Source organism: Pelodiscus sinensis, chromosome 4 (genome assembly GCF_052426305.1).
Source record: "Pelodiscus sinensis isolate ZL-2025 chromosome 4, ASM5242630v1, whole genome shotgun sequence".
Lineage (NCBI taxonomy): Eukaryota > Metazoa > Chordata > Testudines > Trionychidae > Pelodiscus > Pelodiscus sinensis.
This window is the reverse complement of record NC_143055.1, coordinates 95,096,552-95,110,450: the sequence shown is the minus strand read 5'-3', so window position 1 is coordinate 95,110,450 and position 13,899 is coordinate 95,096,552. Positions and strand designations below refer to the sequence as shown.

Here is a 13,899-nt window from a genome sequence, read left to right as displayed (position 1 = left end):
AATGTTTGCTGTTTGGAAAATAAAATGAAAATGAACATGCTATGGGGTGGGGCTGGTCATGAGGGTTTCAGTATGCAGGCTGCCCTGAGGAGACAGGACTACTCCAGCCCCCTCTAACCACAGCAGTTTGGGGCCAAGTGAGAAGTGCTTCTCCATGGCTGCTGCAGTCCAGCGGGCACAGCCAGGGGAGGGGTTCATGTTTCTCAGCTGTAGTAGGTCCTGGTTCGTCTGCCCCCTGAACTCCCCAGCCAGAGTGAGGAATGCAGCAAACAGTGCTCTTTCCCCTCATTCCCTGATGAAGGGGAACAGCGAGCAATGTTTTGGGGAGGGGGAGCTTCATTCCCCCCCCTCCCTAAAGTGCACATGTGGAGTGGGAAACTCAGGGCTGGGACAACTCCGGATGGGGCGAGGGGAAACCCCTGCCACCTCCTTTCACCTGCCTAATGATTTTGTCTCTTTTCTGTACAATTTTGTGAGAAGCAATTCCATTCTAGACACATCCCATCCTGGCTCAACCAATACCTTACCTTGTTTTAAGTTATGCTAAGAGGAAGCTGAATATAGAACTTGGTGGTCCTAGCTCCTAGTGTTTAGTGGGAGTTCTTGAGCAAACACGCAGACAGTCAAACTCTCAAATATATAGTAGATTGTCCTTATTTTTGGAATGGCCAATTTGTGCCTCCGTGGCACCACTTCCTTCCTGAATGTCTGTCCAAATTCTGGTAAGGCAGTCAAAACTATAGGCTGCTTTTATATTGAGATTCCTAGTTTACAGATCAAAGATGGGGGTGTGGCCACAAATGTCATGCCCAAAGCCTGCCTGCCTGCTCTCATCCTGACTTCCTGGATTACTTAGACTCCCATGTGATTTGCTTTAGCCTTGTGCTGAAGTTTCTCAGCCTGTTACTTCCCTCATAGTAGTCTGCTAGTGGATTGATGAGGCACTAGCATAGTGTCTTGAGTGGTTTTTGTGTAGGTACAAAGTAGGACTTGGATAAGGAGACAGCAGTAATAACAACCCAACTTCTCCCTTACCACAGCCAAGATACTCCTATTTCCAATCAAGAGGCATTCCAGAGAACCAAAACAGTAATCCATCATGCATCACTGTCATATGCTGGTATCTGATTTTATTCCCCTTGATGCTATGCACGCATCTTACAGATGTTTTAACATGGTTCCTGTAATGAGAAGCAAGGTAGCAGCAAAGGCATTGACTCCAGGTGGTATGAAGTATGGAATCAAATAAACAAAACAAGACACCTGCATTATTGGCTCTGAAGTAGAATTCTTGCACAACTGGCATACACGGATAGCACTTCATGTTTGTAGTTCACAGTACATCATTGTTATTTTGGGGGACTATGTGAATTCCTCCACATGTGGACAGCAGTTTGGTGGAATAGGAGGGGAAAGTGAGTGTCCCACAATCCCCAGGAAAAGCCCACAGACTGTAGAGGTGGGCAATAAGCGGCCTGCAAGCCAGATGTGATTGCCAACGTTATCCCCTGGCGGGCCACTGGAGAGTTGATTTACCTGCATATCCTGTTAGATATGGATCAGTGTTCCCACTGCTTCCTGCAGCTTCCATTGGCTGGGAACAGTGATCCAGAGCCAATGAGAGCTGCAAGCAGCTGTTCCTGCTGACATGCAGGTAAATAGAGCCATTGGCCCATCAGGGGCTAACCCTGGCAAACTGTCTGGCACTTATTGACCTTCCCTGCCACAGACAGATGGTGCAGAGTTATAGTCCTATGAAACTGGAAGAGGGAGGAGACTCAAGTGGTTCTCCCAGTCTCCATTTCCTTTCCAAACCCTGCAGAAGAACACAGGCCTCTTCCTGTGGAAAACTTCCACCCTAAGGAAGGGAGTTTCTTAGGATAGTGATTGTAGCCACCAGAATCGTGGCTTTTGCAGGTGCCACTAAAGTCAGGCGGCAAAGTGGCAACAAGGATCATCTGTGCTGATTTCCTTACCTTCAGCATATCTTATCTGTAAACCATGGGTTAATACACAACATTCACAATTTTCCTCCTGGAAATGGAGGGAGGCAATTCTTCCACAATGCAAGAATTCACAGGAAATTCCTTGCTTTGACACTTGGAATTTCCTCTTTCCTACATGAGTTATTCCTATAAAAGACAGGGTGAGGGGCTTAGTGATATTTGCATGTGAAAAACCATGTGAATTCTGCCCAAGTACCTACTGTATCTGTCAGTAGCAGAGTTCCCATTGATATCACTGGACAGTGTGTGCATTAGTTGAGGTCAGAAAGATCATTTGGAAACAAGCATACATGTTTATACCACTGTTCAATGGTGTATATGAAGAACTTTGGGCAAACATATCTGAGCACAGAAGTCTGAGAATAACATATAATACAATTTTACTCACTTTATCTTTTTTTTTTTCTATAGCACCCCATCCTCTTAGTGGCCATGAAGCTCTGTCGACTCTTTAGAAGTACAGATTGCACCTCTTTAAACTGGGACTCTCTGGTCTGGCAATATCTATGGGCTGACAGGACCACAGATGTTCCAGGATCAGAGAGTCCTGGTCCCAGTGTACTGTGGGGCAGAGGGGAGATTGAAAGCCTGGCAAATGGCTCAACTGGTCTGCCGGGAGAGATGGCGGGGAGACAGGATACCCGGTAGGGCGGTGGCATGTGGGCCAGAAATGACCTCCCATGGTCCAGCAAAATCCCTTATCTGGCATCAGTCAGGTCCAGAGGGAGCTGGACCAGGGAGGTCCAACCTGTAGTTAAAATATTCTACCTTTTGATTTAAGGACTAAAGGGATTTTTTATGCTTAGTGTCTGTCCCACAGTAACCAAGAGGATGATGCAGTAAACCTGTGGATGAAACTTTTTTTAATTAAAAAAATCATATTTGTACTTAGGGTTGCCAGATGGTCTCCCAAAAAATACTGGATACCCAGTATTTTTTGGTGGAGGAAAAAAAAAAGGAACGCGGGATAAGCGGCAATCACAACCCCGCCTCCTAGCTGGGACTCACAGGCTGGGAGGCGGGGCCATGATCGGCGCTGGGAGCCTGTGACTGTGCAGAGGCCTTGTGGGGGTGGACTCCCATCCACTCCCACCACCCCCACCAGGTGTCTGTGCAATCACAGGCTCCCAACGCCAATCGCGGCCCCGCCTTCAAGCCATTCCCCCACCTACTCCAGACTTCTGTCCGGTGCGCAGCCAGAAAAATCAGAGAATACTGGACATTGCACATGTCCGGTATTCTCTGATTTTTTTTTTTACCGGACAAAGAGCACAAATACCGGACTGTCCGGTAGAAAACTGGACACCTGGCAACCCTATGTACTCAATTTTGAATTAATCTTGGTCAAACATTGTCAGTCTTTGAATATCGTATAGGACTAGTTACCATTATATAATGGAAGTGGCCACAACTGTTCTGGGTAAGGCTGAATAACAGGTTCCATTTCACAACATTTAAATTATTTGTAACATCTTGAAATGAAAATTTCAAGATGTTACAAATAATTTAAAATGACATGTGAAATGGAACCTGTTATTCAACCTTAACTAAAACTGTAATGGGTTTCTGTCTCAGAGTGAGTTTGAGCAAAACTCTTCAACTCCTTCTGAGCACAAAGATAATGAGCCCCCAGCAGTAGTCTCATGATATATTGTTGTAATATTTTTTAACAGCCCTATTGCCAATACTGCTGAGAGATAAAACCTAAAGGGGGAATTGAAATAGACGTCATCTTGTGAGATGCAAAAGGGGGTTAAAAAGGAGTCATGTGTGTTTTGTAAAGTGCAGCCACGGCTCAAAATATGATGCCTCATGCAATGATTTAACAAAGCATTCAAGGTCATGCTTATATCCTAGCACTTTCTTATTTCAGAATTTACGTAAGTACTTTGCTGAATCAGGACCTTAACCTGGTCAGTTCTCAAGATGACTTATCAAGCATAGTCAAAATAATTAAAGGTACAATTACACTTCAATTCAGTGTAACTAATGCAGATACACACTTAGCATCTAAAATTGTAGCAAAATCTTGCACAACATTATATTTTATTATTTGAGTAATCATGTCATTAAAGGCCATATCGCAATGCATTGTAGACACCCCAGGGAATAGACTATGAAAGTTTCACATGCTAACCCTGTGATCCTGGTGAAAGTTGTCTGTAGAGGCAAGGAGCTCACTTTTTGAGTGTCCATCCACCTTGAGGGGCTTTGGAATATTTGGAGCATTTGACTCCAAGCCTTACAGAAAGCCTATTTAATACCTGCCAGTTCCCTGTGTACTGAACAGTCAAGCTCTTGGGGTTTATCTAGACTGTTAATGTTCATAAAAAGTGTTTCAATACTTTAAATGGAGCATGTATACCTAAAACAAAGTGATATTTACATTTATATTCACTGTAACAGCTTCAGAAGTGTATTGGCCATTAAAATAAGTACAAGGAACGTTGAGACTATTACACTAAAATCTCTGAAATCATTGAAGTGTGCAAAACCAGTCTTACTGGGTAATTTGAAAATTGAAAGAAATGAAGATGCATATGTGGTTTAAGATACAGGTTGGACCTTCCTGGTCTGGAACCCTTAGGACCTGACCGGTCCCAGATGAGGGATTTTACTGGACCAGGGGAGGTCATATCTGGCTCCCTTGCTACTGACTCACCCTAGCCCTGGACCAACCACCAGCCTCCTATCCTGCTCCCCTTAGCCACCAGCCTCGCTGCCCTGCTGGTCTCCCCACCTCTTTCCCTGGTATGCTGGAGAGCCGAGCTCCCTGCACATTGGGCTCCTGGCCCTGCTGGGAAGCACCACTGTGGTGCGCTGAGCTCCTGACCCCGCGGGCAGCCCCCGCTGTGGTATTCTGAGTGCCTGCCCCTGGCAGGCAGCCCCACTGGGTTGTGTCTTGGCTGCCCAGTTGCAGTGCACCGGGCAGCCCAGCAGCGGGGAGCCCAGCTGCCAGCCCTCCACCGGGCCTCTCTGGTCTTGGAACACCCGTGCCATGGCCATGCTGGACAACGGATGTTGCTGAACCAGAGAGTCCCATGTTACAGAGGTTCAATCTGTATATGGAAACTTTCTATTAAAATGTAAGCCATTGTGACAAGGAAAAACAATTCACAACCAGGAAATGGAGCACAAGGTATCTAAGATTATGGTGCCTAGCTCATATAGTCATAACAGCTTATTATCAGCATAATTTCACTGACGTACGTTTTCTCTTTTGGGGTTTTATTTTTTTCCTTAGAGGCTTCACAGGCTTTGTCCTATTATCCTGTTGTTTTCATTCGTCTTACATTTAAAGATTCTGTGTTTTGCCTTGTTTTAAAATTGATCTTCATATAATATAATTTGGTGTGGTAATGCTGCAAAGGCAGTTTTAAGGATGCCCTTTTCAATTAGATTTCTACTTCAGACACTTTGGGTGGAGAGTGAAATGGAATAATATTGTCTGGTTGCTGATTATAAAACTCCATAGTCAATAAATAGATATTAAAGTCTTAAATACCAAATGTTACAATAAAATAAAAAATGATTTAGGGGCCATAGTGGACTGGCAATGCTACTTGAGCTCCCTGTTGATGCATCGGGAAAAATGGCTAATGACATCCATGTATATATAAACAGGGGAGTACTGAGTAGGAGTAGGGAGATGATTTTTACTTTTGTATATGGACTGGTGAGACTGATTCCATTGGGCTCTTAACACATTTAAAAAGCAGAGGCGCAGTATCTGGGACTGGGAGCAAGCTGGGAATCGGCTGATTCCTGGTTCGCACCTGGCAGCTCTTAATTCATTTAAAAGGCAGAGCCACAGGGGGATTAGCTCCCAATCGGGAGCTAGCCCCACTGTGGCTTTGCAGTCCCCCCCCCATTATCAACTAATTAAGTAGTCAATGGAAATTCCATCCACTAGTCAATTATCCACAATTTAACGTCCCTAATGGCCACACAGTTCATTAATGCACAGCAAGCTGGTATACTTTATATTCACTTTCTGGCTTGCTGTGCTGTTGCTTAGTATATAGCCAGGCCCTCACTATTTCAGATATAAATACAAATTAATCTGAGAATTTTTAAGCTGCTGTCTTTAGGGAGGTTAAAACTTGGTTGTAAAAATAAAATGTAGTGCACACAGCCTCAATCCAGTAGCATTTTTTGTCAAAAAGTGAAAATATTATTTTTAGTTAAATCAAATTCAAATGGAGTGGGGCTGTGGATAGGGAGAGATTGTCAATGGTTCTTATTAATTTCAGTTGGAAATCTTCCAACAGAAGGTTCACTTCAGTCATGTGAGCTCTTCATCCAAGCTCTTAAACTACAGGACAAGCTAGGAATGGGTGGCTGGGGATGGATCACTTGATTATCTGTTCAGTTCATTCCCTCAGGGCCATGTGATAACTAGGTGAGAATCCTGTGTCACTACAGGGGGGCCAGGTTAGATTATCCAATGGCTGTTTCTTCTTTAAAATCCATGAAAACTATATAAAAAGAGCTTTTTTGGTGTTTGGAGAAAAAATGGCAAATTTTTTTGTCACGCATAGAAAAACGCTGAACTTAAACATTTTGGCTGTGATTCTGGTCTTACATTACCGAACATCAATTGACTTCACAGTAGTTACTCCTGAATTTACACCACTGCAAGGAGAGAATCAGGCTGATTGTAACAAATGTACACAGACAGTTTGTTACATTAGTGAGAAATAAACATGTTTATTGTATTGTAAAGCGATCTCTTATTCAGTCAGCCCACCCACAGCTACAATGCCCCAACAGACCTGAGCCATTCATGGTCAATCACGTCAGTAATCTGCATGCTCATGTCCCGAAACACTAATTAGCAAAATATGCAGACTGTGAAAGAGTCTTTGCATTTAAAAAAATTGAAACGGGGATTACGTTAACAGGAACTAATTTTTTTTTATCATGCTAATTAAAATGAAACATGTTAGATCATTTTACATAGCATTCCCCTGTAGAGCGCTTTGCCAGAATCAGGTAGACAAGTCCCTGGTGAGCAGTGTCTCTAGCTGGCACTGGGATGTTATGTGACTGGGAATGGGAAAAAAGATGATTGGTGTGAATGGGAATGAGAAGAAAGGTGGCTCACAGGAGGTTCTTTTATAATGATATACAATGTAAAATGCTTGAGAACTTCTGTTTTAAATTATCTTTAAGAAATATTTGGTTTTATTCTCTTCTATTTTTTGAAATTATTGGGTGTTTTAGATAACTATTAGTGCAGCAGGGCTGCATGTATTCATTGTCTGCGTTCTCCTGCCTTCCTCTCCCCATCTGATAGCTGATGTCCTGCAACTAGGAACCATATAAGAATGCTCATTTGTATGACTGAAAATATACATCCTATTAATCATCGTGTCAGTTATCAATAATATTAACAGCATAAATAAAACATTGTACTCACAAATTTCATTTAATAGCACTTCTGCTGCTGCTGGGGATGCAGTTTGTTTAAGTGTGGATGCATGAGTCAGGATTGGACTGTATGAGGGGCTCAGGGCAGGCGGTTGGAGTGTGTGGGAGGTGCAGGAGGCAGGACAGGGTGCTGGGGGTGGGAAATAGAGTATGGGAGGGATGGGCCTTGGGCCAGATTACCTTACCTGGCTGGGACTGGGCTGCTGCACCTTGGCAGCAGTGGCTGGACGAGGGACTGGGTCAAGATCGCCTCAGCCGGATCGTGGCCTCCCCTCCTAACCATGCTGCAGCTGGAGGGGGACTGCTGCCAGCCCTTCCTGCAGCTAGATTGGGACCAGACCAAAGGGGCCTGCCCTATGATCAGGGCCAGTTACAGGAAGCTGTGGCCAGATGAGAGCTGGGCCCGGATTGGAACTTTGTTGGCCAGGCTGCTGTGGCCGCAGTCTGAGCTGAGCTGCTGTGGCCAGGCTGTTGCAGCAGTCACGAGGCCACCAGAGCCAGGATGTGGGGTCTGTGCTTGGAGACAGATCACAGCAGTCAGATGGGGGCTGGAGCCGGGCTGCTGCAGCCAGATGGAGGCATCTGCTGCCACTAGCCCCTCTCTCTGTCCTCGATGGGAGAGTACACACATCCCTACAGCATGCCCTCAGCCAGCCCTTTAAACAAGCAGAGTCCCCCAGCTGGCTCTTCCTGCAGTGCAGCCAGTTCTTACCAGGGCACATCGCCTTACTTCCACCCTTGCTTAAAGGTGAAATAGACAAGAAAGGGCCATCTTGAACTGAGGAATTATGCATTTTTAAAATTTTGAATTCGTTTTTTATTTTAATTTTAAAAGTTGCATGTGTTTGGAAATGACAGAAGAGCCATATTTGGTTCCATACTGAGCCATATTTGGCTCGAGAGCCATAGGTTGCAGACCCCTGTACTGGAACACCCATCATTCCTTCTAGCTGGGGACTGTCTTGGCTTCTTGCTTGTTTTTCCTTTGCCCCCAGCCTTTCAGTTAAGTTAGCAGTGGTGATTTTTTGCTAGTGTTGTCTCACCTTCCCTTTTTTTATAGAGCAGTCAAATGGAACGAGTTAGTCAGGGCCATGGGAAAGTGAGACCGATGAGGGTGGGAATGGGGGGGGGGGGGGAAGGATTCTTGACCGAAGGGTGATTCATACATAGGATTCATGTCTAATGTATCACACTAATAATTGTTTTAACACCTTGTTCTCCAGAAAGCCACAAGAAATTGGAATACCCATGTGTAAATCATCTAGAAATTAGTTAATGGCCTGATCTGCACTGGCTAAATAGTGGGCTAAAGCACATATTGGGACAAATTCTGCTTTCTATTGACATTGAGTTGTACAAATATTAACCAAGAGGATTAATATTTATTCCACTGTGAATTTATTCCACTGTGTGCAGTATGTAGGCACAAAGAGCTAAATCTGGGTTTATGCTCTGGAATTGGCTATTCATTGCTTACCTTTAAAAATCCTTTAATTTAGCTTATTAATATGTGTCTTGACATTAGACAATAACTAACTGCTGCAGTAAATCTAAGGCATATGCAAACACACACTGTCCTACAATAATCTATAATTCCCCATAACAACTTTGGTTGGGTGGATTCTTGTGTGAACCAAGTGAAATGTATGCATATATACAGTATATATGTGAAGAGATGTATATAATTGCTTGTGTGAATATTTACAACACATGGTTTGGTAATATACATATGATAAACTGCAGAACCGTGTCATAAACTGAAGTTATCATGTACATTTGATTGACTGCCTCACATACATTTACTTCATCAATCATGAGTAATGCAACCATCCCAAAATCATATTTATAAACACTTCGCCAGGATTTGAAATAACAGGAGTCTAAAGTTACTCACTAAATCAGTATTTATACATCTATGTAAGTGGGATACCTGAAATCAGCTCAATGGCATTGCATCTGATGCACGAAAAACCTATGAAGCATGTAATAAATACTTTAGATCAATATAGCTCGTTTTCATGTTTTTTTAATGTCACCAATGTTTTTTTAATGTAAGGAGGATTTTTAATAAGTTAGATGGCAGTTATTTAATGCAAAACCTGGTTACAAATGTTATATATCACATAGTAGGATTTCAGCTGAGTTATTAGTATAAACATTTACATAAGTAAATACTGGAATAAAAATAAATGTACTTTAACTAAAACATAACCTGGTTGCCTTTGAATTCTCTTATGTTTACTTATCCTATGATATTATTGTTGCATCTAGAAATACTGACTTGAAAACCAACATCTCCAGGAATAATAATGTCACATCATCAGGTCCCCACTACAACTCCTATTCAAGTCAATAGTAGTCTTTCCATTCACTTTAATGAGAACTTGATCAGCACTAGAAAAAAAATCACTAATTTGTATGCATGCGTTTAGAGGTTCAATAAAATGTTTTTAGGGTACAGGTTGCGTGCCAGATATTTTAGACTATACCCGAGACAATGGGCATTTTTTGTAGTTCTCAGAGATTGAAGAATGGGGGAGGGAAATACAGCTCCCCCTATGCTAAAAAACACAGGATAGCTCCCCCCCCACACTTCTTGGATAGTGTGATGAGAGCTCCCCCTTCTGCATGCTTTTACGATAACCATTGGTAATAACAAAAGATTCAAGTGAGAATAATTCCTTAAATGGCTCAAACCTGCTCCCACTGAAGTCAATGCCAAAGTTTGGCAGACTTGAGTAGTAGCAGAATCAGGCCTAAATAATGTAAATGTGGAGATAACTTTGTAGTCCTGATGCTGTACATTCCTTCTGTGTATTCCAGGGAAGGAAACGATAGAAGCACAGAGGGGAAAAAAATGAATACCGTTCTCATAATAATGTGTTTTCCCTTTAACCAAAGAAAGAAGAGTTCTTCATTATGCTCTCTTTCCTTATCAGTTGGAACTCTATGATATTTCATATTTAGAATATTTTTAAACGTATTTCATTGAAAAGCATTGCTCCTGTTCTCTATTATTTTGAGGGAGGGTAATAAATAATTAGATTAATATATAAGCAGATGTTAAGAGAGAAATAAAAAAATAATTCCAACCTTTATTCCACTTTGAACAAGCTTGTGTATGTCCAAAAAATGTTCCTTGATTATATCCCCTTCAGGAGTGAAAATCTTCACATATCCTTCCTTCTCAAGGATAAAGAGTCGGTGTGATCCATCCCCAGAGTGTACTGCACCAACAGGCTGCCTCAAACCACTCACAACCTCCTGAAGACAGAAGCAGTTGTGCTTGTGCTTTCTAAGGAAATAAGAGAAAAACTGTGAGGTTCTTTTATTTTGCAATAGATACAGTTCTCTAAACCTTCTTAAAACATGACTCCTAAGAAAAAGAAAATTTTAAAGGCAAATTCTGTCCTCAAATGCACTGTCGCCCCTCCTACTGAAGTCAATGAGAACAAGCCATGTGCACACAAGAGTAGAATTTGGTTTACATAGCAGCTGGGAGTTAAAGTAAACTAACCTAAGATCTGAGAGCAAAATTCACAGAGAAGAAAGTGAATTTTATAGGCAAGTTCTCTCCTAAAGTAAGCACTGAAAATCCCAATGACTTCAGAATTTGATAAAATTTCACTCTGAAGATGGATTTTAAGGAGAATACTTAAATAACATTATCTGACATAAAGAACTTCCATAGTGCTGTAAATGATTAGTAATACATTTCAGATAAAAACAACATACATAAAGTACATATAATTCACAGAAAGGACCAGCTCATACTTTATTAGTAACCTACATATTAAAAATATCTAAGTTAATGTGATAAAAAAGGCACACCAACAGCAGCAGCAGAAGAAAAAGAAAATAACATCTGGAGGACACAGCTGCTGAGCATAAGCACAGACTGAGCTGATTCACTGTGAAAACCACAAAGATTTGTCAGTTTTTTTAGATTAAACAGTATTAATCTTTATGAACCTGCTGATCTCTTCCACTTTGTCATATTCTTCCATCTGGTCCAAATAGTTAGAAGCTGGGCCTCGCACTTGTTTTCTTGGAAAATCTGGAAAGCACAAGCCACCATCTTTTCTTGTATAGTAAAAGCAAAACTCATCAGCTGTAGTTTGAAGAAACCCTTAAAAATGTAAAAGAGCATAAAAGTGTTTAATGCATTGTCAAGTCCACAGGGCTTGTGCCTTCAACCTAATGTTCAAATGGATTATATTCTAAGTGGAAAAATCAACACTTTAAACAAAGTTTTGTCTTGCAGAAAAGGATTGCTCTGAATAAACACAGATAGATGGAGTAATACCTTTTCTGGCTTTTTTTTCCCTCAATTTCTATCACACATTATTTGCAATATGATTAAGCAAGAAAAAAAACAACTATGTTAAAATAATCCTAAGAGGAAGGCATAAAAACGTGAGAGAGGATTCAGAATAAAGGTGGCTATGTACCTGTTGCTGTCAACAGACCTCTCTAATGAAGGACAATACATTGTACAGCCTACCACAGCCTTGATTTAATTATTTCTTTCTGTTTTGGTTTATAGCTTACTCTTAACATTATTATTTTAACAACATTATATGATAGAGTATTGGTTTCTATTTTGTTTTGATGCTGCTGTCATTCGAATAAATGATGGCACTTTCCCACTGATTTATAAAAGGGTATAAAATCTTCAACCAAGTTTATCAATATCTTAAAAACTCCATGAAGCATTGGCACCAAAAGAAGCCGCATGAGTAATAGTCTCAAAAAGAGAGAACTATGAATAAAACAGAACTTAATTTATATTCAAGTACCCTTACACCTCTGTCATTAGTACTCAGCCCTAGCAAGGGAGAACTTGAGGTTCAATGTCACAGTCCAGTTCTTCACTTTCCAGCAGCTGAGAAGAGGGAATACCTCTGCCTGCTCTATAGCTATACCTGTCGCCTATCTAAAGGAAGTGAAGATGGCTTTTGTAAACTGTCCTTAGCTGAAAGGAGTTCTTTAAGTTAGAGATTATTGAAAGGAGTTTGAAAACCCAAAGGGAACAAAAAGAAATAAGAAATCTATGAGAGAGAATAGTTTTACTGTTGACTTTTTAATATATTCCAAAACCAGCAAGACTATTGCTTTCTGCCTGTAGACCTATTCTAGTAAGTTTTACCCATTTTTAATCCTCTTTATCAAAGCTCATGTGTACATCAGAAAAGCAGAATTTGGCCCTTTAATATGTGTGTGGTGTTTTGAGTAAAATCTGCAAGGTAGTTGGGCTAGAACATCTTTAAGTTCCCTTTGCATTGCCAGAGCAATGCAAAAGGATACTTTGTTTGGGCCAGGATTTGGGCCATGGTATATACAGAATTAATAATAATGCAGTATAGAGTATAAAAGTTTTGTTGGCTCCCAGTTGGGATCATCAGCATAACTCTTATATCGTATCACCACTTGTAAGTAATGCAGTTATCCTGAACTTATGTCAATAAAACTTTTGGAGTATATCACATAACCATGTATTCTTTTCATATGAATCCTCCTTTAATAAGTATCCTGATCATTCCAAGTAATGGGTGAAATTGTACCTTTGGGTTATATAAAATAAAATTTGGAACACGTGATCATCCAATATGTAGGTTTCATTGGCATGAATTTGGAAACTCATCAAATATCAGTTGTTAGTGTCTGTTTCGAATTTATAGGAACTAGCACAAAAATGCATGAGAAAACAAGATACACAATTTTCATATGGAATAAGTGAAGATTAATTGTGACATAAACATGGAACAGTATTCTAAGGCTCTAGCTGTCAAGATAGATCCAAAACCAATCCAGAATCTTGATGTTGAATTATTTGACTTCAGAGGGCATGACCAAGCTCTTAGTAATTTCTGTTTCAGCCTATAATAGACAACCAAGCTAAATGCAATAGACATTTGGAGCTGTAGAATTACAACATGCTCAATATGCCATTTTTACTAAGGACATATTTCTTTATTCTGAATCTGAATTTTGTCTACAGAAAAGAATAAATAAGAGTATGTATGGATCACACTGTTTAGCCAGCATCTTTGCCAGATGCAAACTCATTTAACCAATGACATATAGAATATTCTTTACTTATACATAAGACGATTCACTATTTCTGTGGCTATTTGTATCATGAAGTATTTTAGTACATAAGCAAGTGTGAAATATACTGAACTTGTTTTTGCCATTCAACAGGCCCATTCCTTTTTCCGGGGGTTGGAACTGAACTCTTAAACTTTACAATGCCAATGGATTTGCTAAGTTGTCAAAAACGGATGGTGTCTGTAAGGACAACTGCAATTGTGCATAATGGGTGGTATTTTGAAAAGTGCTCTGAGTAGGTCTAACTACTTCCATGAAACTTAATGGAGTTAGGCCAACTGTGAGCACTTTTCAAAATACCACCCTGTATATGTTCCATCCAATTAAGGTCAATTTATCTTTGGATGCC

General features: G+C 40.9%; 1 protein-coding gene and 1 long non-coding RNA gene across 3 annotated transcripts in view; one reads left to right on the top strand and one right to left on the bottom strand.

Annotated features, from left to right (window-relative positions):
* LOC149524552 (uncharacterized) overlaps window positions 1-13,899 on the top strand; it is a 157,801-nt gene that overhangs the window by 100,353 nt on the left and 43,549 nt on the right. The gene's annotated exons all lie outside the window — the stretch shown is intronic.
* Window positions 1-13,899, bottom strand: part of HHIP (hedgehog interacting protein) — a 110,126-nt gene that overhangs the window by 77,612 nt on the left and 18,615 nt on the right. For both annotated transcript variants that reach the window (XM_014577905.4, XM_006131776.5), the window contains exons 3-4: window positions 11,412-11,568; window positions 10,533-10,734 (exon numbers count right to left, since the gene is read on the bottom strand). In XM_014577905.4, coding sequence (XP_014433391.1) covers window positions 10,533-10,734; window positions 11,412-11,568 — 359 coding nt within the window. The remainder of the gene's footprint in view (window positions 1-10,532; window positions 10,735-11,411; window positions 11,569-13,899) is intronic.